This window comes from Myotis lucifugus, unplaced genomic scaffold (assembly GCF_000147115.1).
Source record: "Myotis lucifugus unplaced genomic scaffold, Myoluc2.0 scaffold_54, whole genome shotgun sequence".
Taxonomy (NCBI): Eukaryota; Metazoa; Chordata; class Mammalia; order Chiroptera; family Vespertilionidae; genus Myotis; species Myotis lucifugus.
In genome coordinates, this window is record NW_005871102.1 from 3,922,827 (window position 1) to 3,949,386 (window position 26,560).

Consider the following 26,560-nt stretch of genomic DNA (forward strand, 5'->3'; position numbering starts at 1 on the left):
TTCTATCACCCTCTTTTAACCCTCTATTTCCTTCCCCCTCCCCCATTGTATTAGATTGATGTCACAGAGACAGAATTCAGAGTGGAGGGAGGATCACATTTTCTCTTTCAGCCTGGCTAGCAATTTAAGTGTTGCACCCCCAAGAATTTAGTCTTTGTATCGTTCTTTTCCCACTTCATCATTCACTAATTGTGCTCTGTATGGAAAAGTTTTCTGGCTGGAGAATGAGTCTCCTTTCCCCCGGTGATGTGGCCGAGTGGTTGGATAGTAGCACCGAAGAGGAGAAGAGCCTTCTGTCATTTCTGGGTACGGTAGGGCTCCGCTTGTTCTTTTAACCCGTTGTTGTCTGCACTTCTCTTACTTTGGGGAGTAAGACCCCACATTTTCCAAAATCCACTTTTGGATTTTTAAAAGAGGGGAAGAGAAATTAAGGAAATATGTTCAAGTTTTGTTTATGTCTGTAGAAATAGTGCCAACAACATTTGCTATGAGAAATAAGAGACAGTTTGCTTTGCTTTAACAAAGAGTGCCAGCTCCATGCAAGGCTTATCCTGTCATCTGGGCAGCTGTTCGTGCTATTTAGACAACTTCTGCTAGCCAAAATATATTATTGTTTTGCCGTACCCCTCAATGCAGTGATGATGAGGCTTGCTATATGAGAGTGGGAGTACGCTTTGTGTGCAAGAAAAGCTAACATATGGTTTGAGAAGTAGCTTTTATGCAGAGTGTGAAATATCTGTAATGTTCATATAGAAGATTTCTATGGAGTATATGAAATAGAACACATGGACCAGCCATTACTTTAACTTCCCAGTTACAGATGCTTTCTAATGAATTTCTTAAGGAAAGGAATTATTGATCATGATATTGGTATAATAAACAAGTTCTTTGTAAAGTTAGATTATATCCAATTGTATCTTAAATGTAATTGGAGGGCTTGATACTTATAAAAATTCTATTTTGTGAATATTTTTGTTAGATTAATAATTGCCTTCAAAGTTATCTTTTTTATAAATTTGATTTATCTCATAATACATTTCCCTAAATATAAGGATACTTTTATCATAGTGGGCAAAATTTATTGTTTTCTGATTTATTCCTCATGAATATTCTCTGACCTGTAAGTAGTCTTCTGCCATCCCCAAAGATATCTCCATCTTTTAAAATCTTTTTTTATATTTAGCATAAATTTCTGTTTTGTTTTATTTAATTCAGTTATATTGTCAATCTTAACAGTTTATAAATGATTTCTTTTTCATGCAATTTAGATGTAAAGGGTCGTCCTCATCAATTTTTTTTCTAATTCTATATAAACCCAGGTACACATATTTAGACATTAATTCTACTCTTAATTTGCTTATCATAGTTTCACATGTCTTGGACATTTAGGTGACTTTAAGAAATATGTGTACCTCTTAACTCCTCATTTCTCTGAAGCCTATCTCATTCTACTTGCTTCCCATTCCCCTCCCCCCAGACACATAAAGAACCACCAGAGAAGAAAAGCAAATACAAATATCCCTGAGTGAAACCAGCCACTTAGACCCTACTGCATCATGGGAAAGGAAGGCAGAGTCACCACTGAAAATCTTTTCCTTGCTCTTGCATAATATTTCTATAAATTTTAATTATTTCCCTCAAGATTAATGTCTTTCTTTTTTTGGCCATTACTCCACTATGCCTGTAAAGAATTTGATCAAATAAATAGAAATGGGCAAATAAAAAGTACTGCAATCTGTGCCCCTTCTTGCCCCTACACCCATCCTCTGTTTAGGAGAGTTAGTGAATCCCTCTTGATCCACAGATGGACGTGATAAAGACAAAAGATGTTAGAGCATGCTTGGAAGAAAAATGCAAATTCTTACAAATTATCCACCTAATGAAAGAAAACTTTGGCATATGTAACAGATAAAACACAGATAAGTCAGAGTAATGATTCCGCTCAAGGGCTATAAAGGAAAGTTTAGTTACTGAGTGAGTGGATAGCTGTGTATCCCATGCTCCACAGTGACAGGGCTGAGCCCTGGGTGTCAGCAAGTCTTATTTTGGGGATTGAAGCTCTCTCCTGGCCTTGAATAGCTAACACCTCTTTCTGTGGATAAATAGGAATTTCCTAAACTCCTCTAGAGAAACTAGAAGCAAAACCATCTCACATATAGCTTGTAATAGCTTGAGGATCAAACAAAGCCCTTGTGACGCGTCGTTTGCTAATGGGTTTACCATTAATAAGAGCTTCCCAATGAAGATGCTAAGAGAAAAATAAAAATATTGAATTTACTTTATTGTGAATCTAGGACAAGTGAAATCAAGAGATGTTGTCAGAGAACCTATCAAACTATGCTTTGATTGTCCAAGAATTTTATGGCAGCCTTCTCTAGGAGAGGAAATGAAAGAAAAGTACTTTGTTGGTGAGGCTTTACTGCATCACTTTCTAGCAATAGCCACTTCATTGATGTTCAGGCCTTCCTGTTAAATTAATGCACTGCTGAGTTGATAAAACTTTATAAAACTGTGCCCTGTTCTTTATTCTAGTCTAAAACCTTCTATGGTTCCCTCATCACCTATCAGATAAAGTCAAAACACCTTACTCTGGAACAGTGGTTCTCACCCTTCTGGCCCTTTAAATACAGTTCCTCATGTTGTGACCCAACCATAAAATTATTTTCGTTGCTACTTCATAACTGTAATGTTGCTACTGTTATGAATCGTAATGTAAATATCTGATATGCAGGATGGTCTTAGACGACCCCTGTGAAAGGGTCGTTCGACCGCCAAAGGGGTCGCGACCCACAGGTTGAGAACCGCTGCTATGGAACTTATTCTGACCCTTCCACCTCACATGCCAGTATTCCTTTTAGTGTGGGGGGGAGGGCTTCATTCCTTCAAATTGATTTACTTTCTATATCTTGGACAAACATTGCCCTTCCCTACTTTTGCATGTGTTGTTTCTTCCATTGGCAGTGTCCCTTTATCCAAACTGAACTTGCCAAAACCCTACCCCTGTTTCAAATCTTGCTCATGAACAAGACTGTGCTAGGTATTATGGCTGGGTACAAAAAAGTATAAGATAAAGCTGTCTGTGCAAAGCATAGAATTTGGTTAGGGAGAAAACATGAATTATGTACAATTAAGTGAGAAAGATTTAATAATTTAAGACAGTGGAGATAATAAAATAAAATAAGGCAGTACCTGATGGTGAAATGATTTATCCAGGCAAAACTTGCTTTGGGAAATTGAAGAAGGAACACATTATTTTTTATTAGTAACACTGAAGATTGCTTTACAGAGATAGGATGTAATATGAATCTTAAACGATGGAATAGATTTTTATAGAACTGGTGTTTTCTGTATGAAAGGAGTGGCATGAGGAATATTAAATTAATGTTCATGTCCAAAGAGTAAATTGATTTGAAAGGAATGGAAGTTCATGTAAAGAAGTAATGAGAGATAATACTTGAAGGCTATTTGGTGGCTCGCTGTGTAGGACTCTCACGACAGGCTAATGAGTATTTTATCCTGAAAGCAGTTGGGAAGAATTAGAGATTCTTAAGCAAGTAAAAGATATGGTCAAAATAGCTTTTTAGGCAGGCATATCTGAAAGTGTCCCAGTAGGAGGAAGAGACTAGCAGCAGTTAAACCTGTTTGAAAGCTATTACAGTACTCCAGACATTTAAGTGCCTCTGTTTCAACACTTAACCCTCTATGTTATAATTAGTGATTTGCTTATTTATTATTATAACTAGATTGTGAATGCCCTCAGGGGCTCAATCCTCTGTCTTTTAGCTCCTAGTACACTTTAAGTGCAGATGAGTATTTGTGCACCTCAGATGAATAAGTTGAAAACATGGAGAGATTACATAGATCCATCAGCAAAATTGGTGACAAATTGGAGGAATGGGGAACATAATGAGTCAAAGACTAATTTTGAACTTGGGAGGATGATGGTACTATTAAAAAAAATAGAGAAATTGTGAAAGGGACAGTTTTTAAGGGAAGAATCTGAGTTCTATCCTATATAATAAAAGGCTAATATGCAAATCAACCAAACAGCGGAACGACCTGTCGATATGATGCGCACTGACAATAGACTGAAGCATAAATAAATCTCAACAAATTTCAAAGTCTATCTTATACAGAAAGCATTCTCTTAATCATAGTTGAACTAAATTATAAATTAATAATAAAAAATTTATTAAAAACCTTTACTTTTCACCCTAGGTGGTTTGGCTCAGCGGATAGAGTGTCGACCTGTGGACTGAATGGTCCCGGGCTCGATTCCAGTCAAGGGCACATGCCCGGGTTGCAGGCTCAATCCCCAGTAAAGGACGTGCAGGACACAGTCGATCAATGATTCTCATCATTGATATTTCTCTCTCTCTCTCTCCCCCTCTCCCTTCCTCTCTGAAATCAATAAAAATATATCTTAAAAAAAGAATATAAGCCTTTAAAAAATAAATAAATCCTTTACTTTTAGAAACTTTTAAAGTTACTTATATTTAACTCTTTAGTCCCAGAAGAAATAATAGTCCATACTAATAAAAGGGTAATATGCTAATTAGACCGGGTGACCGGACATATTCCAGACGACCGACTTTCTTCCGGACAGTTAGGGGGCAACCAGGCTGGCAGGGGGGCAGTTGGGGGGTGATCAGGCAGGCAGGCAGGTGAGCGGTTAGGTGCCAGCGGTCTCGGATTGCAAGAGGGATGTCCGACTGCCGGCAGTCTGACATCCCTTGAGGGGTCCCTGATTGGAGAGGATGCAGGCTGGGCTGAGGGACCTGAATTTCGTGCACCAGGCCTCTAGTGGAAATTATAAAATACTTAAAACTGAATATCCTGAAAACAGTACATTCCAAAACTTGTAGGATATTGCTAAAGGAGTTATTAAGTGAAACTTACAGTCTTAATCTTTTATATTGAAAGGAGAAAAGATGAGAATTAATGAAGTAATTAAGTATTCAACTCAACAAATTAGAAAAGAAAGAATAAACCTAAAGAAAGTTTAGGGAAAGAAATAATGAAGATAACAGTAAATGATAGTAAAATAGAAAACAGAAGTAAATGTAATATAATAAAAAAGCCAAGTGTTGTTTCTTTAAAGTTATTTCTCCAATGTAAGTAGATAAAACTGTCAAGATTTGTTCAAGACAAAAGAGAAAGCACAAGTAAACAATATTAGAAATGAAAAAAGGGACACCATTACAGAAAACCAGAGACTTGAGAAATAGAAGACTGTCATGAAAAACTTTGTGATAATGTATTTAATAATTTAGAGAAAATGGATATTTTAAAAAAGAATTTATTAAAATTGATTATAAAAGAAATAAAAATGTAAGTAGACCTGCTACTTATAACCATTAAAGAAATTGAATCAATAGTTTAAAATCTACCACTGATTATGGTTTAATTTCTCATAAAGTTTGACTTCTAAAAAAGAATGAATCCTATATTACACTTGGATTAATATTTCTAATCAGTGATATGATAAATTCAGTTTTTCATTGTAAATGAATGACTTGGCATTCTGGTATCTAAATTGAAAAACAAAAAATACCACGATCCAGGCTAAAAACCTAAGCATATCACTTAAATCCATTTTTAGTCCCATGGGAATCAGTGTTCCCTTAAGAGCTTTTAAGTCTTACATCATTGTTTAGAGTATTTTCTTATGGGGATATGCAAATTAAAAACGAAAAGAAATAAAGCCAAACAGATATCTAAAGACAATGGGGATGAATAAGAAGATATCAAGACTTATCCCTGATTCATTTATGTTTAAGTGTGCTTCTTATTAAAGCCTGGAATTATGTGAATTTTCCATTAGAGTGATGCACAGAAGGAAAAACCGCAAAACTTTTAAACCTAATCTCTCATGAAGCTTATTTACCAAAATCTTAATTACCAGCTGATGATTCAAGTTAATATACATAAAAAGAGAGTGTTTCTTAAACTTGATTAGATGGCACTCTTTAGTTCCACTTTTAAATGAGAGATAACTAGAAAATGTATTGATAATTTTATTATGTACTAGATCAAACCATATGAATTTATTAATATTTTACTATTTAGCATACAAAAATGGCAATTCTATATGATCACATACTTATTAAAGGAGAAAACAAGGTATGTAGACTATGCTGAACTATTTTTTAGTTTAGTTAAAATTTATTTGTTACTAATTATGTTGTATTCTGTTTTAATACTTGCAGACAAGCAAGAAAGGGTACAAATGGTATATAAAAACATTATGGAAGAAATATTTAAAATAGAGAAAATTCATTTGAAAATTTAGACATCACCATTATTCAAATCTTAGAGTACAAGACTTCATTTGCAGAACGCTGTATTGGACAGAAATATAGTTTGGTAACCCAAACTAGAGAACCTATAATCAAGTAATATGAATTTATAAATGTGTCAATTGAAAATCAAAGAAATGTTAGTAATTAGGCCTGGTTTTATAGAAGTAGATGAATTGAAATTTGCATTGAAGGTCACTTAAGATGTGGCAGATAAGTAAAAACCATTAGTAAAGGTAGACACAAGGAATGAATATGGTCAGTTTGAGATAGATCAAAGATCATCTGAATAAGGCAATATGTTGGAGAGTGTTGGTATAAGGTGGGGGCAGGTGCCTTTCTATCTTAAGATCTCTAGGAAGGTAATTATATTAAGAAAGTAGTGTTTTAGGGAGGTTAATACAGTAATGATGAGCAGAATAGCTTTAAGCAGAGAGAGACTGGAGTCATTGAGATCAGTTAGGAGGGTCCTGCCATAATCTGCATGAGAAGATAAAAAGTCCTGGAGTAAGGTGATAGATGGTAGTGGAAAAAAAAAATACAAAATGAAGCCAACAGACACTTTGAAGAGAGACTTGCAGTGAGTGCTTAGAGGCAAAATGGGTACAAATCAACATCATAGGCTCCTCCCTTTTCTATTACCTTCACTAATAAGTGATGTCCAATATATATAAGCATTTTTTGTTTTCACACAGTTTCATATGCATACTTGAAATAATTAAATTCTCATCTTTATATTAGGGGCTCAAACGTTTGTATGTTTTCAATACTTTCTGTTAAAATCTACTTTAGGATGAAACCCCAACTAGTCTTAAAAGGCCCTGACACAATCAAGGACCAAATCTTTTTTAAGATTTTAAAGATGAATACTGAAATCATAGTGTAAGTAAATCAAAGCTTATACTCACAGTTATATATGAAACATACTAATAATGAGAACAATAAGTCAGTCATAGAAAAAGTTTAGATAAGGTCTTAGAAATCTCTGTAAATTAGAAGACATTGTCTTCTAGAGTGGACAAAATATGTTTCACCAAAATGAAGCTGTGAGATTAAGAAAATTTTATAAATAACTAGATTGAAATGCTCAAAACAGTCATTTTATGCTGAATGATGCTTTCCTAGTTATTTAGAGACTGGGGGGTGGGACTGTAGGAGGTTGGCTGTGGAAGCTCACTGACCACCAGGGGGCAGCTCCTGCATTGAGCGTCTGCCCCCTGGTCTTCAGTGCGCATCATAGCAACCAGTTGACCGGTCCTTCAGTCGTTTGGTCGCTTAGGCTTTTATATATATAGATTGTTCTTTGTAAAACTTAAGATCGTAATGCTTTTAATCTAGTTTTGTCTCATAGAATTGGCCTAAGTAATCTCTCCACTTAGGTATTCTGAAGATTACTTAGGAAGATAGAAGAGCAAGGCTTTTTTAAAAAGGTTTAACACTAGGGGTTATTCTTAATGTACATTCTGTGAGTTTTGACAACTATATGACATATATCCATCATTATAGTATCACACAGAGTATTTTTACCACCCTAAAAATCCTCTGTGCTTCATCTATTCATCTCTATCCCTAAGGGCAAGTTATTTTTTGGAGGGCTTTTTGTCACTTTTATTCAAGAAATCAGTAGTAGATATTCTTTATAGCTTGTTTCTTATTTTGTTCAATTTTTTTCTCCATTACATTATGCTAGTAACCTTTTTCCCTCTTCATCCCATTGCTTCACTTCTCTTTGTTTCTTGACTAGAATGTTATCTTTAGCATCAGAATTCTGGGATTGAAAGTTTTATTTATATATATATATGTGTGTGTGTGTGTGTGTGTGTGTGTGTGTGTGTGTGTTTGTGTATACATATATATAAACTATTGATTTTTTACAGAGGGGAAGGGAGAGGTATGGAGAGTTAGAAACATCCATGAGAGAGAAACATCAATCAGCTGCCTCCTGAACACCCCCTACTAGGGATGTGCCGGCAACTGAAGTACATGCCCTTGACCGGAATCGAACCTGGGACCCTTCAGTCCACAGGCCGACGCTCTATCCACTGAGCCAAACGGGTTAGGGCGAAAGTTTTCTTTGATGGGCTTTTTTTGTAGTAAATTATTGCTCAAAGAGTATGCTTTCATTTTCTTTAAAATATGAAGAATTTTGTGCATATTGTTCAAGTTCTTTGAGTTACTTTTAGGAAGAGTCTCCATGATTATCTATCTTATTTTTTTCTCCATTACAGCCAATAGTCCAAAACACAAGGAGAATAGGATAGTATGCATGGTGATTAAAAGTACAGGCTCCAAACCACATGGGTTCCAGTCCTGATTTTGCCCTTTACCACCTGCGCAAACATGGGCAGAGTAACAAAACATCTCCTATTTCCTTATCTGTAAAATGGGGGCAGTTTCCTTATCTGTAAAATAATTTCCTTATCAGAAAATTATTGTCAGGATTAAAGAGAGAACTCATATAACACTCGTAGCATGTAACAAGGATTAAGAAATGATAATTGGGTGTTGTAGTTATCCTTATATTCTCATCATTGTTATTAAGATTCCGGTTGCTAGCACCAAGGCCCAGAGATATGCTTTGTATTTGAAACTAAAGATACCCTGTAACCCTGAGTTGTTTCTTAGCTGTTCTGGTTGCAAGTGTTATTTGCACTAAAACTATTCTCTACCATCCCATCCAATATCATCATGTGAAGTCCTAAGCTGAAGAAATGGAATACTTGTGGATGTTCAGATTCCTTGACCAGAGAGAAATCTGTTCTCCTATTATATTAACAAGAATACATTTATAATAATAATAGAGAATAAATTTATTGAAGTAAAGTAAAGGTGGGGAGACTGGGTGTCTATACTTTCTGAGAATTCACCACATTTTCGTACTTAGCACCAATTTGTATGTATTGAAGTAAGTGCTGGTGCATGCAAACTTGAAAGGACTGCTTGTTTGAGTGTAGTATTGCATTCTAAGTGATACAAATTGGATGAATTAAAGTGGCTCTGGGGATTTGTATTTCAGAGCAGCTGAATGGTAGTGACTGTCAGTACACAGGCTTTAAAGCAGTAAAAGTGGGACACAGCAGAGAATGTCCCACTGAGAATCAGGTGGATGAAGTCTATGAAATGCCCAGGTGCTATAGTGTTAGCAACTATATAAATGTAATATGTAATTTTCTTCTCTTTGCTCTTGTCCCTTTTCCTTTATAAAATGGTTCTCTACCTGCACTTTTAAGCTTTTACCTTCAGTCCTCCTCCAACAAAAAGTATGAAATTCCATTTTCATGAAGCCTTTTTTCTTTCACTTTTTGCTATTTGTTATTAAAATCCCTCTTTACTAGAGAGGTACAAACTCGTTTCCTAATACTATTCTTTCTTTCCTATTCTGTTTCTTAAATGTATTATGTGCCTCCTATGGAAGAAGTATTCTTCTAATTTAGAATTCACAGCATGGAGAGCTAAGTTATTTGCTTACCTCATTTATTAATAATTTGAACCACTCCTACTTATTGTTACCATCATTTACACAATATAAGGGAAAATAGATGATATTGAGGTCAGCTCATTCACAGCAACACTATACACACTGAAATTTCAGGGACCTGAATGGTTGCACAAACACAGTTTGGTGTGTATTCAATTTTCTATCATGCTATGTTAAAATGTTATTGATTTTTAAAAAGGTTTTTGAAGTGAACTGGAAAATTCTCCTTTTAAGAATATTAGAACATGCCCTGACTGGTTTGGCTCAGTGGATAGAGCGTCAGCCTGTGGACTCAAGGGTCCCGGGTTCGATTCCGGTCAAGGGCATGTACCTTGGTTGCGGGCACATCCCCAGTGGGGGTTGTACAGGAGGCAGCTGATTGATGTTTCTCTCTCATCGATGTTTCTAACTCTCTATCCCTCTCCCTTCCTCTCTGCAAAAAATCAATAAAATATTTTTTTAAAAAAGAATATTAGAACACTTATTTCTTAAATATAATATCAAAAATATTAAAGAGGCCTGTGAATATTAGAATTGGCAGGGCATTCACATTCATTTATATTTTATAATTCTGAACAACAAAATGACTAGGAATTGGCTTGGGTTGCTATTCATGTGAAATATTTAGACATACTATATATGCCAAACTGACTGCATCTGCGAATATGTAATGTTTTTCTGGTCTGTCATAACTAGAGAAATTTGCTATGAAAAAGATATTTTGGTTCCTTGCGTCATTGTCCACCAAATTAAAACTACATAAATATCTTTCCACATTTTGTTCGTCTTTCATGTTGAATTTTCTGAAATGACTTTCACATTGGTGAGAGTATTCCCTTTTTTTAAATTTGCCCCCACTGGCCCAGCCTGCATAGCTCAGTGTTTGAGCGTCGACCTATGAACCAGGAGGTCATGGTTCCATTCCCGGTCAGGGTACATGCCCGGGTTGTGGGCTCGATCCCTGGTGTGGAATATGCAGGAGGCCCTAGCCAGGAATCGAACCAGCAACCTCTTGGTGCATGGGTCAATGGTCAACTACTGAGCCATGCCGGCTGGGCTATCTACCTTTTAAAAACACAATTGTAACTTAACCTAAAAGTGGTAGACATTACCAGAATTCATGACATTTTTAGCTGCATTGTTTATGTTACATATGTGCATATGTGACATGATGATGACATATGAATTTTGGTTAAATATGATTGAACAAAAAGTAAATATAGTATATTTTATGTTTCTAGATATATGGTCATAATGATGTCATATAGCAGATAACCGTTCTCTTTTGATACTTTCAGAAGGTTTTGAAACTAACCCTCAGTTAAAACATTTATGTATTAGCAAACATATATGATAAAAACATTTCCTTTTACCCTTTCCAAACATAATATTCCAGAATTATTTCAATCACATTCATTATTCAAAATCCTGAAAAGAAAATAAGAAAGTGTCAGTAAGAGTATGTCCATAGGGTTTCTCCGTGATTTGTACCTTTGGGTGAAGTGTATTTCACCTGGCGTTTTTTCTTTGAGTCAAAGGCTAAAGTTTTTATGTGTAGACCCCTAAGCTAAAAACAAATAGGAGCACTCTGCTACAAATAGTCCCACTGGGCTCCCTGCTGCTGTTTACCCTAGAAGCTTTGCATTAGTTTCCAGTGTTCTTCCCTGAGAAATATACAAGGCTGACTTCCTTACTTTCTTTTTTTTTTTTTTTAAATATATTTTATTGATTTTTCACAGAGAGGAAGGGAGAGGGATAGAGAGTTAGAAACATCAATGTGAGAGAAACATCGATCAGCTGCCTCCTGCACACCTCCTACTGGGGATGTGCCCGCAACCAAGGTACATGCCCTTGACCGGAATCGAACCCGGGACCCTTCAGTCCGCAGGCCGAGGCTCCATCCACTGAGCCAAACCAGTCAGGGCCCTTACTTTCTTAAGTATTGTCTCTCACTCCCCTTCTCAAGGCAACTACCTATTCACTGTATCTAAATTACTATACCTCTTCATTTCCTTAGCACTGTCTTACTTTTTTTTCCACCCCTGAATCACTTTGGACATTTGCTTCCTGATAAGTAAACTAAAGGCCATGAAACACTACTAGGTTCTAAAATCAGAGGTTGAGTTTCTGTTTGTTGAACAAGCACATCCTCCACCAAAAGTGCCTTTGCCCCTATACTAGTAATTATCCAGTTGTCAATTTCTTCACCACACTTTTCAGAGAAAGCACATTGACAAAGAGGAAAGTGTGCATGTTGAGGAAATGACGTTATAATACTACATTTTGTATTTAGAGAGCCCCTTTTTTTCCAAAATGCTAATTTTGCATCAAAGCATATGAACTCATTCATCTTGTTTTCATCGCTGGTTGGTCTGAATAACCCAGTTTATTAATGAAGACCAGAGCAGGAAAGGTGAAATGGCTCATACAGGACACACAGAGTTGATAGTGCTGCTAAGAAAAGCAACCAAATGTTCTCTCTGTTCAGTACATCATTCTATGTAGGGCTGGATTGGAGGTTATCTCTCATTATTTTAAGTTGTCACCTCATCTCAATTCATACCTAATGGCAAAGGAAATGATGAGTTAAATTTAAAACCTAAGGGGGTTTTTTTTATAACTTTTTTTGGTCTTTCAATCTGAAGATGAAAAATACTATTTTTAGATGATGAGAACGTGAACAAAATGTTTCAGACCTCTATCTACTGAAACAATATTATATGTCTCAGCCTTAGAGAGCAAGCATATTTTTAAATGACTATAATTAAATATTGTGACTATGAAAGATCATTAATTTTTATAGCAGATGAAAATAATGCGATAGCATATAGCAGGAATGGGGGTAGGGGAGAAAGCTGTCTAATTTTGGCCTACTGGAACCACTATAGATTTTTGGTCCAACTCAGCAGAAATGTAGCTTTAGGGGCATAGTAGCAGCTTTCCTTTCTAATTGGGACTTAAAAGTAAAGGTGGCTGGGCCAGTTTACTATGCAGACCTGTGACTAACCCTGTGAGTTGTTAATTCTGCTTTTATTGATGCTGCCATCCTGTTTCTAAATGGACATTGGTTCCTGGGGTATATATTCTTCTCTCAGCTTTGAAATAGTTGTGAATCTTCTGAGAACTAAACAACCTGGATATTAAAAGGCCTTTTTTTCTTTCTTTTTTGCATTGTTGGGGTTGAGAAAGTCAAGAAGTACAGATTTCTTACTATTTTAATAGTTGATTTAATTTACCTTGTATTCTTTATCCTTTCTTTTCCCTTTAGGGGCAATTGTTCATGCTTTAAGAATAATTTAATTTCTTTTTTTGAACCCAAATAAATTCTTTAAGCTATATCAGAGTTGTGAGTTGTTGTTTTTTTCATGATACAGAAAGAGAATCTAAAAGCAAAAATAAACCAAACAAATAACGTATTTGTTAGAGTTTGAAATGTGGTTGCTCATTTTAGCCAATAATTTCCAAATAGTTAAAGGCATTGAAATATATTTATTTAATGAATTTATATACCTGAATAATAAAATTAGATGTTTGGAACAAAGTGAAGAAATAAGTTTCAATTTTTTTTCTTAGAATATTGCAAATTAAAAGAAACTGTTTCATTTTATCCTTGCTTAATGGAACTTTCTTCCTACATTATAATTTGGTTTCTCCATCAATTCAGAGATTGAAATATATTTTATTGTAACATTCAGGCTCCTCCTGTACTTTCTAATTATAAGTACTCATCAGAGGACAGATGAGATTATATTCTACCTTAATCAGCCCCTCCTCCACCCAACTGCCTGCCCCTCATAAGACTTTCCTAACTTGGAAAATCACTCTTTAATGTCATGTTGCTGGAGTCTGATGGTCTTGTTCAATGTGTTTAACAAACTGATTTGTTTAAATTCAGTGCTTTGTGCCATTCCATGAATTTTAGCTAAATATACTGCTATTTTTTAGCAATGTACACTAAATTGTGTGTGCCTAATTCTGAAAATGACTTTGTACAATCAAGGCTCATTTAACCATTGGTGGTTAGTGAGAAGTTGAGCAACTTACAGTTACTTATTGGTCATGATTGTAAAACACAGTAATAGCGAGGAACTTTCATCTGCTGCAGGCATGTAAGGCACTCTGCTGTCAACTTCCCAGTCATTAGGAATGCTGCAATTTGGCTTATGTCTCACTAGTCAAGATGTCACAGAGAAGATGTTTAGTCGTGGGAAGCATATCAGTATCCAACAGGCAAACATAGTAATAGGGTAAGCACTTCCAATTGGATTTTCATAGGAGGGATTGACTTGTATGCATTACTGAATCTGTGTAAAATGGTGTCCTTTTGGCACTAACTGAATATAAATTTCAGTAAATCTTTTTTTCTTGCTGCCAATTAGTACAATACAGTGAAATTTTCTGTAACTGGGGGGAGGCAGTGGTTGGGCGTCTGCTAATAGCCTGAAAATAACTAATGAGGATGTGCTGTGAGAGCGATTGATTGAATAGCTGCAGTCCTGTGTGTTTCTTTCTCGCTTACTCTCTCTGCAAGCTGTAGAGAGGGAGGGGGGAAGAGCAAGACACAGGGAGGGAGCGAGAGAAAAACGCTTTCTCTTAAGTGGAAGTAGCACGGATCCCAGGGGCCAGGAGGCCAGAAATGGAAGTTTAAACTGCATCTATCTTTTAAAGGGAGAGCAGCAGGAAGCAAAATGTCAGTCTCCGGAGTCACGATTTACTCCTCATTTTTTAAGATCTGGAAGATAATACAGAATACTTTTTTTAGGATGTGTTTTTTTTCCCTTGTTCATGTTGAGATTATCTAATGTTATCTGAGAAGCTGGATTCCTATGTGTCTGTCAGTTGAAGTGGAGATGGGAAGCAGTTGTGATAAAGGTATAATATGTATATATCTATCATCTATGTGTGTGTATGTGCATAAATATGCATATGTATATCACTCTATAAAAAATTAAATGTAACCTTAATGTAGTGCATAGTAGTTAAGTTGGATATTTATCACATTATGTGCAAAATCTGAAGCTTGTTAGGTGGTTTGAACAGATTTGGATTCCAGAGTAATGTCTTAGTAAGGTCATATTTCGAGAACAAGGAGAAGCTGATCTATTTTTATATCTGCATAGGCATATATGTATTTTCTCCTGGCAGCAGCTTTCAGTCTTCACATGGCCCTTTGCAGTCTGGTGAATCATCTTATCTGCACTGAACTGAACTTTGACCTTTGTGCAAGCACCTTCAAATCATGAGCAACATTAGACTATATTTTGTTCACAAGAATGTAAAAAATTTCTATTAATTCCTTTGCTGCTGACAAATAGAGAAGTAGATTCATACATTGTAAGATACAAATATTAAGTGAACTTATAGATATTAAACAATAGCTTAAAAGAAATTATTTTTATATGTGCACAGATGAGACATAAGCAGTCACACTAAAGCAGATTCCTGTGACCATCTCCTAGTGTCTCCATAGTTCAAACACCACAGAGATAAAAAGAAAAATTATGTGGTTATAGAATATAATGCACCTTTAAAGTAAACTGATTTTTTTTTTGGGGGGGGGGTAGGGAGTGAGAATAATTTTACAATTAAGTTACACATTTTAAATTTTGGGTTCTTAATGGTCTTTCTTTTTCAGAGGTGCCAGCAGAAAGATCCCCTCGCAGACGGAGTATCTCAGGGACCAGTACCTCCGAGAAACCCAACTCCATGGACACTGCATATACCTCACCCTTCAAAGTACCAGTAAGTGTTTCTCTTCTCTAAAAGGATATTTCACTTTTGTCGTTTCTTCTTATAGTTATATTTGCTAAGGAGTAAAACATTTTGCTTCTCAAGAATTTCTTTACAGTACTTAGGGTTAAAGACAGAGTTGTCAACTTCTATAGATTAACTGTACTTAATGTCTATTTAAATGTAAGGTTTATTAGGTTTTAGGGAATTTTAATTTTACTTGTGGGATACTTCCAAATTATGTAACTAAATACATTAAATTCAAATTCCTCTGAACAATAGAGTACAAATCTTTGCAGAATGCTCTTTTATCAAATCACTGGCCAAAACCTATAACAATTCTGTAAAGATGCTGGTGAGATTTTTTTTTTAATTTTCCAAAGCTGAAACATAAGTAGAGAATGATACTCATAAAGTTGCAGAGAAAATTATAAGAGAATTTAAACAATTGTGAGTTCTAATTCTGAAATCTGGTCTGCTTTGCCTAAGTCTGTTTTAATGACCATTGAAGTGCTCTAGAAATATCCTGGAAGAAATATCCCAGTTTAAAATAATCCTTAAACTGACAGGTAGTACTGAGACTCAGTATTAAATTCAAAGGAATGCTGAGATGGAAAGGCTGTAAGTGATCAGGTCAGCTGACCACCAGTTGCAGGCATAGTTTGAACCATTTTGATAAAACTCTGACTAATCCATATTTTAATTCATCCATTTTCTTTGTTTATCGAGCAAGAAATATACCTACATTCTAATCATATTATTAAAATTCATTGTTTTTAAACTTGAAAAGAATTACATGAACGTTGTCATTGTTGTAGATACAATGGAAATCAATATAAAATAGAAATAGATTTTTCTATGGAAAAAATATTTTTCTTTTAATTCAGCCAAGTTAATATGTTATATTCTTTATTTACTTATTCCAATGCTATTTTTTAAAAGTTGGGATGACCTTTTAAGTAGAACTGATATTTTGAGATATATAAGTAGATATTCATTAATAAGATAATAACTTAAATGATGTTTAATTTTGGATTAACCCTGAGGAGCAAGATTTCCCTTTATTGTATCTTAGTGCCTTGTAGAGTTTGTGGATATTTGTTATTGTGACCTTTCAAATTTTTACCAACTTTTCATTTTTAAAGTTCACAAGCAAATGTTGGATTAATATTCTAAACCAATTTTGATAGGAATTTCAAAATATCAGGTTTCATGCCTTTTACTAAATTTCTTTGTTCCATAGACATAGCTACCTATTTTTAAAACTTTTTATGAATGAAGGCAGCATTTTCCCCTTCCCTCCTTGTTTTCCTGATGAAACAGATTAAATATACTGAAACCAACTATCCATATACAGAGTTTGGTACAAAGGGATTGAATTAGAATTTGAAGTTTTTATGCCATCATGCTGGAATAGAATGGTGAATTCTTAGAAATTTTTCTAAGTCAGTAACTGAAGAATATCCCTCTGCAGGATGGTAACATTGAAGTACTTCTAAGTTGAGTCTGAAGTTCATGACTGGGCTTTTAAATTTTGAATTCATTAAAAACAGTAATTTTATTTATATTTAAATAATAAGTTGACATCTAATCTAAGGTTTACCTTAATAATAAGACTGACTATTCTTGAGTTAAAGTAATAAAGCGATAATGCATACATATGAAGGCTAGCACTACTTCTGGACAACTTACTCAGTTGTTAGTCTCCTGACAGTCTCAGCTACCTCATGGATTTAGAAATATTGAGGGAAAGAAGAGACCTTTGCCTAACAAATTGCAGTCACCGAGCCTATGCACTTAGCTCTCTAGGAGAATTTAACCATTCCCAAGCCCTCACATAGACAATTGTTTGAAAAGTAACTATCAGAACACACTGTTTGCAGAGTAATAAAAACAATCTGAATCCACTTAGGATAAAGGCAAATAGCCTTACATTCATCAATAGCCCTTATGGGTACCATTACATTACAGGATGAATGGTGCATAGTGTAGTAATTGACATTGATAATAATGATCTTGAATCATCAAGAAAAAGCGAGGTTATATTTGTGTGCTGGACTTTTTAAAAAGTGGGACTGTATAATATTGTGTAATATATATCTGGTGAGAATATTTAAAATTTTGAAGATATGTGATGCTTATAAAACTTATCAGAAAAATCTGGTTTATGAAGTACCTTGTTCCTTGGTAATGCTGGATAAATAATTTATATTCTTTTAAGAGAAACCATAATATGCTGGCTAAATGAGGCACTGCCATACTTGGATGTCTGTGGACGTACATTGTATTTTTTAAATTTACATATAACACCAGTAGCTAATGTGACTTACTTGCATCACTTAAATGTATTGCCAGTAAGAAGTATGTCTAGTTTTTAGACTAACACAAAATACTTTCGTAATAAATATTATGGTGGACTCTCTGAATACAGAAAAAACAGTACAAAAAGGAACCGAACCTTGAGATACTTAACTGTAAGTTATTTATACAGTATCACAAACGAGATCATTTCCATGTTAAATTTATGAAGGGGCAGAAGTGAGATTTAAGCACAAGTACTTGTGGTTCTAGGGTTCAGATGTCTTTACTATGATGAACAGCAGGTCCACTGCTCATTAGATGAACCCAAAAAGGAACTAGTAGTGGACTCCCCAAAAGGCCTTTTTTTTTTCTTAGCAACATTTTCAGGTTTTCTGAAAGCAGAGCAGATGAAATAGATTTTAGCAAGCTTTGACTAAAATTATTGACACTGACACACTTATCGAATGCTTACTTTGAGCAAAGTATTGGTGATTTGCCAATTATTGATACTTTCTTGGCACTCTGTTTGGTACTAGGGAAGCAGAAATGGATACAGAAATTTCCACTCCCAGAGTACGTATAGTCTAGTAGCAAGAGACAGAAAAAGGACCAGATTCATAAGGAGGTAGATAAGCATGGTGATATGAGTTTTTAGCAATGTACTGTGTAAACTAAGGCTTTGCCGAGGAGCCAGGATTTGAGCTGAGTTTCAAAGGCTGAGTGAAAATAATTGACAAGGGAAGAGAGAGTAAACCAGACTGAGGGAACAGCATTTTGGAAAGACACACTTCATACAGTAATTGACGCTTTCAGGCAATATGGAAAGTGTTCAGTGAGGCAGGAATTGAAAGTATATAGGCAAAAATGGCAAGAGAGAAGGCTGGAAAGGTAAGTTGGGACAAGGCTGTGAGTGGATTTGTCAGTCAAGTTTAACTAAATTTTGCTGGCTGCTAAAACATTAGATATTTGTTTATTGAAATATTTGTCTTGGCTCAAAAGCTAAACCAAGTTTATAAATACTGTGAAGTATTGGTAAATTACTTGACTCTTCCCCTTGGCATCACTCAGTGAGTGATGGGTGAGGGGCTCTCATTCAGTGGAGGGCCAGCCCAGCACCCACCTCTGGCTACCAGCTGACACTGCTGATAGTTCTAGAGTAGGGTTTAGCATCAGGGAGATCCAAGAGAAGCCAGTGGGTAAGAGTTGCTTATATCCTGCTCACTGCTGCTAGATGAAGCAGAAAGGAGCCAAGGAATAACTATAGCAGTGAGGCCACATCAGGTAAAACTAAAACCTTTGTATGTCCTCCCCGCTCCCTCAAATTTATATTTGTAAAAATTTTAAATGGGTAACTAGTATAGCAGCATATTCATGTATATTCCCTACTTAGTCTAAGCCATCTTTGTGCATGTGGTAGGCAGCAAAGTCAATAAGTTTAAAAATAAGGACATACAAAATGAAAAAGGGAACGTATTTGGACACTGAACCTATATAAGGCAATGACTTGGTTTTTAGGAATGTTTAAATGTATTGTAATTTTAATTTTAGCCATAAGAAAAAGCCGCGATTTGTAGGATAGCTGTTCTGTCCTTCCTCCACTCTCACCCCATATTTCTTCACCTTAATTCCAATTTTAATTACAGTTGACCCTTGAACAATGAGAGGGCTTAGGGGAATCCACCATCCCAGCAGTCGAAAATTTACGTATAATTTGTCAGCTCTTTGCATACGCGGATTCCCAACTATGGATTGAAAATAGTATTTGTTTGTCAGTCTTTGTACCTCATTAGATAATGAATATCTCTTTTACTCATCTGTGTTGCTACCCCAATGCCTAACACAATACCTTACACATAGTAGATTCTCAACAATAATTGTGAATGCACAGAATATGTGTGAATTAGTGAAGGACAAGAATAGAGTATCTTTCTACACATATTCTCTTGGTATTACTGGTGATGTCTCCAAATAGATTACTAAACTAGTTAATAACCACTAAGGGATCATTTGGAATAAATGAGTGTTCCTGTGCAGAATATATTTTTCCTCAACAAAGAGAGAATTGAATTTGTTTTTGGAATTCAGGGCTAGGATATTTTATGTGTATAGTGTATGCTGTATCTACTTATATTGATTAGGAAGTGAAATTAGATAGATTTCTTTAATGACTTGTTTCTGTAGCTATTTCTTTGAGCCCTTTTGGTGTCATACATAAACTCACAATGTTTCTACAGATCTGAGTTTTGACTGTTAGAACAATTTTAGTCATTAGAATAGTTTTCACCTCTTTTTAGAGGTCCTTTTTTTCTTTAACATCCTGGTAGATTTTTTTGTCATATTTGTCATACTTGTGTTTTCCTTTAAATAAGATATCCATTCTATGTTTCATACATTGTTAAAACTACATTTAAATATTACAGGGGTTCTTAGGAAGAAATGAGTAAACTACTGAAAACTTGCTTAGGTACTTATAATTTAATTCAGAATGGGAAAATAATCATGTCTTGCAATTTTATGTGTTTGTTTCACTTGCCTTAGATTTTGGAACAGCCTCCTTTCTTGAATATCCTATTTATAAAGTGACTATTGATATTTATGATTTTTTTTATCACTTCTCCTTAGAAGATGCCATCAATTTAGTTTTGGCTAAGAGAAGGCTGCTTGTGTTCCGGGCCAGGTGCTTGGTGTAGTGTTCTCATTTCCATAACACAATGGTCTGAGTTGGCCTTCCATGTGAATATAACACAATGCAGTCGCAGCTGCTTCATTCGTATTAGCTTTGAGCTTGGCTCTGAAAGAATTCAGGCACTAAAATATATGCCAAGACAACCAGAAAGCATAGTTGAACTAAAGCAATAGCTGACTATTTCTGTGTAACCCTCCTTGTGTTCTTGTTACAGAGACACCTGAGCATTCCCAATCAGATACATGCACTAGATACAAAAGACTATCAAAAGGTGAAACCTTTGCATAGTTTTAGGGAGAAAGTAAAGCTTTGGAATAATAAATGTAGACTAAGTTAAATTCCTGCTTAAAAAGAAATGTCACATCCTTTCTCAAGTTTTGAGATTTTAGGTGTAGTTGATACTGGTCTCTGTTTTGTATAGAATCCTGAATAAGACCAATAAAAGCCTCAATAAGATCTTTGTTTTTCCAGGTTAAAAAAAGAAACAGAAAGCTTCATGCTCACTTGATAAAGACCAGAAAGTGTTCATTGTCAAACCTGTGGTTTTCAACTCTAGCTAAACCTAAAAAATCACCTAAGGAACTCCACAACAATACTAATGCCTAGAATCCACCTCAGACCACTTAAATGAAAATCTCTGGACTAGAACCTAATCTTTTGTATTTTTAAAAAAACTTCCCAGAAGATTCTAACATGTACCCAGGATTTAGAACTATTTGTCTAAATAGTTAAAATATTAGGAACTCATTTTAGTCAATGTCTTTCCATAGACATTAGTGCTTTCTTCTGTACCTTCAAGTCTGATATTTTCTCATTGGCCTAATATTGCTCACAAACAGATTGCTGCATTGCATATTAGTTACCCTTCTAAGTGTTTGCCGCAGTCAATTCAGGCGACCGGTCTACATTTATAAAACATTGCTTTATTGTGGTACCGTGACCTCTGACCAGCCTAAGAATCTCAGCCTCAGGGCTGAAACAATCAATTTGAATTCATAGTACCCAAGCTACATAGTATTTCAATTTTTGTATTCTCATTGCTATTGTATTCTAGGGTCCTTAAAGTTCTGTCCCCCACTGCTTAAATATTCTGTATCCATCTTTCTTCCTTCTCTTTGCTGATCATCTACATGGAGTTAAAATCCATAATAGGATCACCCTGCAGTGATATCTCCTTTAATAAAAGGTATATTTGTATTCATATATGTATGAATATATAACATGTGAATTTATATTCATATTGTATTTCTATTAAAATTTTACTACCAGAGGTAAAAATAATGAATAAACATAGGGATGTCAGAAAAGAAAAATTATAGTATAAAGATATTAAATATTAACTATATCTTTAAATCATTTTGTAATCAGAATGGGTATAATTTTAAAATCTCTTCATGATAAATGTCCTGGAAAATATAAAATTTGGAGCAGAGAAAAAAGAAATAAGAATTGATATGACCCCTTAAGAGAAATAGAAAGGACATGATAAATACCTGGAGGAAAAGGGAGCAGGTGTGGCAGGGAATAGTGCCAAGATTCTAAACTTGAAACAAAGAATGATGGGAATCCCCCTCAATCTATAATAATAAAAGCATAATATGCTAATTAGACAGGACGTCCTTCTGGACGAAGCTGGGGCTGTGAAGGAAGCCCGGTCCCGGGTCCCTGCCAGCGGCCTGAGGGAAGCCTGGGTCCCGGGTGTCAGAGGAAAGCCGGTGCCAGCAGCCGGGGGAAGGAAGGCTTACTCTTGCACGAATTTCATGCATCGGTCCTCTAGTCTATGGATATTCCTAGAAATGTGTTCGCAGCAGTGCTAACTAGCGGAGATTCCCGCTTATCCTGCCCAGGAGAGGAGGGCTCTTTGAGGGGGAGGATGGGATGAGCTCACTTACAGCTCATTCTTATGGGTAGTGTACTATACGCCCCCCTCCTCGAAGCACAGATATTTTTCTTCTGCTTTACCATTAAAGGAGGCTTAACACCTTTCATTTTACAATTAGAGATAAACATTTTCAAGGGATAATGCCTATTTAAGGGAGCATATAATTAGCCCCTGAGTGTAATTGATATTAGATATTAGGAAGATAGAAATATAGAAAGGAAACCTTGCCAACTTCTTGATTTTGCTAGGATTAGCTATACAGAAAGGTATTTTTGTACCTCTCAGCTATACCTATACTCGGCTCGTGAGTCATTAGGGAAATGCTAATCAAAGCTATAGTGCGATACCATTTTGTACACACTAGGATGGCTAATCAGCTAAAGGGTAGGTATACTAACTGTGGTCTATCCATGCAATGGAGTATTATTCCATCATAAAAAGAGTGAAGTGCTAATATATGCTACAACATGGATGACTCGTGAAAACATTATGCTAAATGTTGTATGATTCAGTTTATATGAAATGTCCAGAATAGGAAAATCTATAGAGAAAGAAAATAGATTAATGGTTGCCAGAGGTTAAGAGGGCATGTAACTGCTAATTAGGTACAGGATGTCTTTTGGGAGTGATGAAATGTTCTGAAATTAGATTGTTGTGATGGTTATACAACTTTTTGAATATGCAACAACCCCTAAATTGTATACTTTAAAAGGGGGAATTTGATGACATGTATAGTATATCTCAGTAAAGCTGTTTGGGGTTTTTCTTTAAGTTCAGGGGGAAAAAGAGAAGATATCTGAATGTTTCTTAATATTGATTACAAATTGAAATGATAATATTGGGGTATTTTGGGTTAAATAAAATGTATTTGGGGAGGAAACAAGACAACAAAATAAATTTCATTATATAGTGGCTGCTTATCTCCTACAAGTTTTTTTAGATGCTTATTACTAATACTGGAGGCCCAGTGCACGAAATTTGTGCAGGGGGGGGGGGTCCCCTCAGCCCAGCTTGCACCCTCTCCAATCCGGGACCCCTTGGGGGATATCCGACTGCCGGTTTAGGCCCAATCCTGGGGGATTAGGCCTAAACCAGCAGTCGGGACATCCCTCTCACAATCCGGGACCACTGGTTCCTAACTGCTCACCTCCCTGCCTGCCTGATCGCCCCTAACTGGCCCCCCTGCCAGCCTGATCACCCCTAACCACCTCTGCTTGCTGACCTGATCGCCCCTAACTGCCCCCCCCCAGTGGGCCTGGTCACCCCACACAGTCTGCTGTTCAGTCATTTGGTAGCCCCTCACTAACCCCCTGCTGGCCTGGTCGCCTCATGCAGCCTGGTGTTCAGTTGTTTGGTCATCCCTCACTAACCCCCCTGCTGGGTTGGTCGCCCCACTCAGCCTGTTCGGTCATCCGTTCAGTTGTTTCGGATGTGACGGCCCTTGGCTCTTTATATATACAGATATGGCATGTTTGCATTTGTATGCACACTACCATAATTTTGCCTGTTATAAGACATATAGTTATATACATTTTTACTCAAGCATATAAACATAAGAAACATGACATTTGGTTTTAAAAGAAGAAAGCAAATTATGGCAGGCATATATATGGAATATTTTTAATTTTTGCAAATTTTCCCACCTGAAGAGTTATTCATATCTTATATAGTGTGCTTTATAATCTCTTTCATAAGTTCATGTCTATTAAATAAACTGCTTGATCTTTTTCATTTTGTGTATAGTCCATCTCTGCCTCTGCATTCTTAGAAGATGTTTTATATGTGTGCTAGTTTAATAGGATAATGCTGAGATTTCCCCATTAGAAGGATCTTTCTATTACTGTATAAGAGTGAAATTAATGATCACTACATCAGAAATAGCGATGATATTTGGGAGAATCTTCTTCTAAACAGTCCTCTGTATTCCACTGATGCTTATTTCTGATGTCCCACAGTAATTTAAAATCAGTTCAACTCAAATTGTATTCACTTATGTTTTTCCCCAAAACTCCTTCCCCCTGTATTTCTAACTTTGTAGTACTACAAATTTCTTCAGTCCTCAGAGACAAAAAGCTGAAGAGCCATAGTATTCCTTTCTTTTCCCCCCCAAATTCAGTCATCAGATCTTTGTCTTCAAATTCATCCATCCCGGACCCACTGCCACTCACAGACTTTGACTATCAGCCTTACTATTCTTCCCATGAACCATTTCCAAGCCAGCTTCATGAGCATGAGACCAGTACAGCGCACAGGGCCTGCTCTCAGAGAGCCCTGTGCATGAGGTTTAATGCTCTGCAATTGCCATCTCAAAATTCTTAATGATTCATCTTTAAGTTTGTGTTTTGTAACTGAAGTCCAATGGGACAATGAACATGTGCAAGGCACAGTCCCACCTCCTGCTGCCTCCGTGGGATGGAATCTACACTGCCCACATCCCCACCCCTAGAGCCCCAGCCAGCCTTCCCTCTCTGCCTCACCTAGCCACAACTGACACTTTCTGATCCTGGCAGGATCCTGTGCACAAACGTGGGAAAAGTAGGGTTTGAGAAGCGCACCCTGTGTTGTCTCATCTCAGGAGAAGGGTTTGGCGGGCCCTCCTTGCCCCTGCCTGTCAGCATCACTGATGTCTGGCAGGTGACCAGAGGCCACAACTCAGTTGGGACAAGCCTCTTGCCCATCCCCAATCCAGATATCTAGTGACTTGCAGTGACAGCCGTGGAAAGAGAAAAGGCCTGGCTCAATTTCCCTGCCCCAGGCCAGGGCATGGCAGGTGGATTTGGTGGCTGGGGAGAGGCAACCTGGCAGCCAGTGGGCCACCCACATAGTGAGTCATGGGCTATGGGATCCAAGTAGGAAGGTCTGCACTTGTTTTGTGCCCGAGGGAGCCTGACAATAAATAGCAAATTAAAAACACCATAGCAGATGGAGGGAGATATCAAATTAGTGCTTTACTAGGAGCCAAGGGGCAAGGAAGGGATTAACTATTGAAAATTTTATGATTTGGGGGGTGATAGAAATTTTCTCTGTCTCAATTGTGGTAGTATACATTTGTCAAAACTCATCAAGCTACTCAACTAAAAACAGTGAATTTTGCCTTTTGTATATTATACCTACATAAACCTAATGTTTTAAAAGAAATGATACATTTAAAACATAATACATTAGAGTTAAAAGTCAAAGGTTTGAAAAAATGTAATAGGAAGATAATCAAAAGGAACCTGATATTACAGTGCCCTATCAAATAAAAATGAACCTCTAAGACAAAGAGTATTTTTAGGGATAGAGACGGTATGCTAAATATCTTCCATTTGCCCCCCATAGCAAATCTTGACCTAGCAATAGGTTTTTTTTCTTTATTGATTAAGGTATTACATATGTGTCATTGCCCCCCATACCCTCACGCATGCCCTCACCCCCCTGGTGTCTGTGTCCATTGGTTAGGCTTATATGCATGCATGCAAGTCCTTTGCTTGATCTCTCCCCCTCATCCCCACCCTCCCCTACCTTCCCTCTGAGGTTTGATGGTCTGATTGATGCTTCTTTGTCTCTGGATCTGTTTTTGTTCATCAGTTTATGTTGTTCATTATATTCCACAAATGAGTGAGATCGTGTGATATTTATCTTTCTCTGACTGGCTTATTTCACTTAGCATAATGCTCTCCAGTTCTATCCATGCTGTTGCAAATGGTAAGAATTCCTTCTTTTTTACTGTAGCGTAGTAGTCCATGTGTAGATGTACCACAGTTTTTTAATCCACTCATCTGCTGATGGCCACTTAGGCTGTTTCCAAATCTTACCTATGGTAAATTGTGCTGCTATGAACATAGGGGTGCATATATCCTTTCTGATTGGTGTTTCTAGTTTCTTGGGATATATTCCTAGAAGTGGGATCACTGGGTCAAATGGGAGTCAACGTTTATTATTATAATATCTGTTATCTATTATAATATACACATATTTTACTTTTATATTCTAATTTAACCTAATAGAATCAAGATCTGATTAAATGATGTTTAGTATGTTAATTTCTCTGTTTTTATATTTTTAAAAGTTTCATAATAAAAGTTTTATTTTGCTTAATAAAAGAGAAGCTTTGGATGTTTATCACAAATACACACACAGAGATTCTGAAGCATCAGCTCTGGTCTAGGGAAACAATTTTAATTTATGATAAAACCTTTTCT

At 36.2% G+C, this 26,560-nt stretch overlaps 1 protein-coding gene across 6 annotated transcripts in view; it reads left to right on the top strand.

The window, feature by feature from the left end:
• The window catches only part of RASAL2 (RAS protein activator like 2), a 233,474-nt gene that overhangs the window by 154,795 nt on the left and 52,119 nt on the right, over nucleotides 1–26,560 (top strand). For all 6 annotated transcript variants that reach the window (XM_006088946.3, XM_006088947.3, XM_006088949.3 and 3 more), the window contains one exon: nucleotides 15,413–15,519. In XM_006088946.3, coding sequence (XP_006089008.1) covers nucleotides 15,413–15,519 — 107 coding nt within the window. The remainder of the gene's footprint in view (nucleotides 1–15,412; nucleotides 15,520–26,560) is intronic.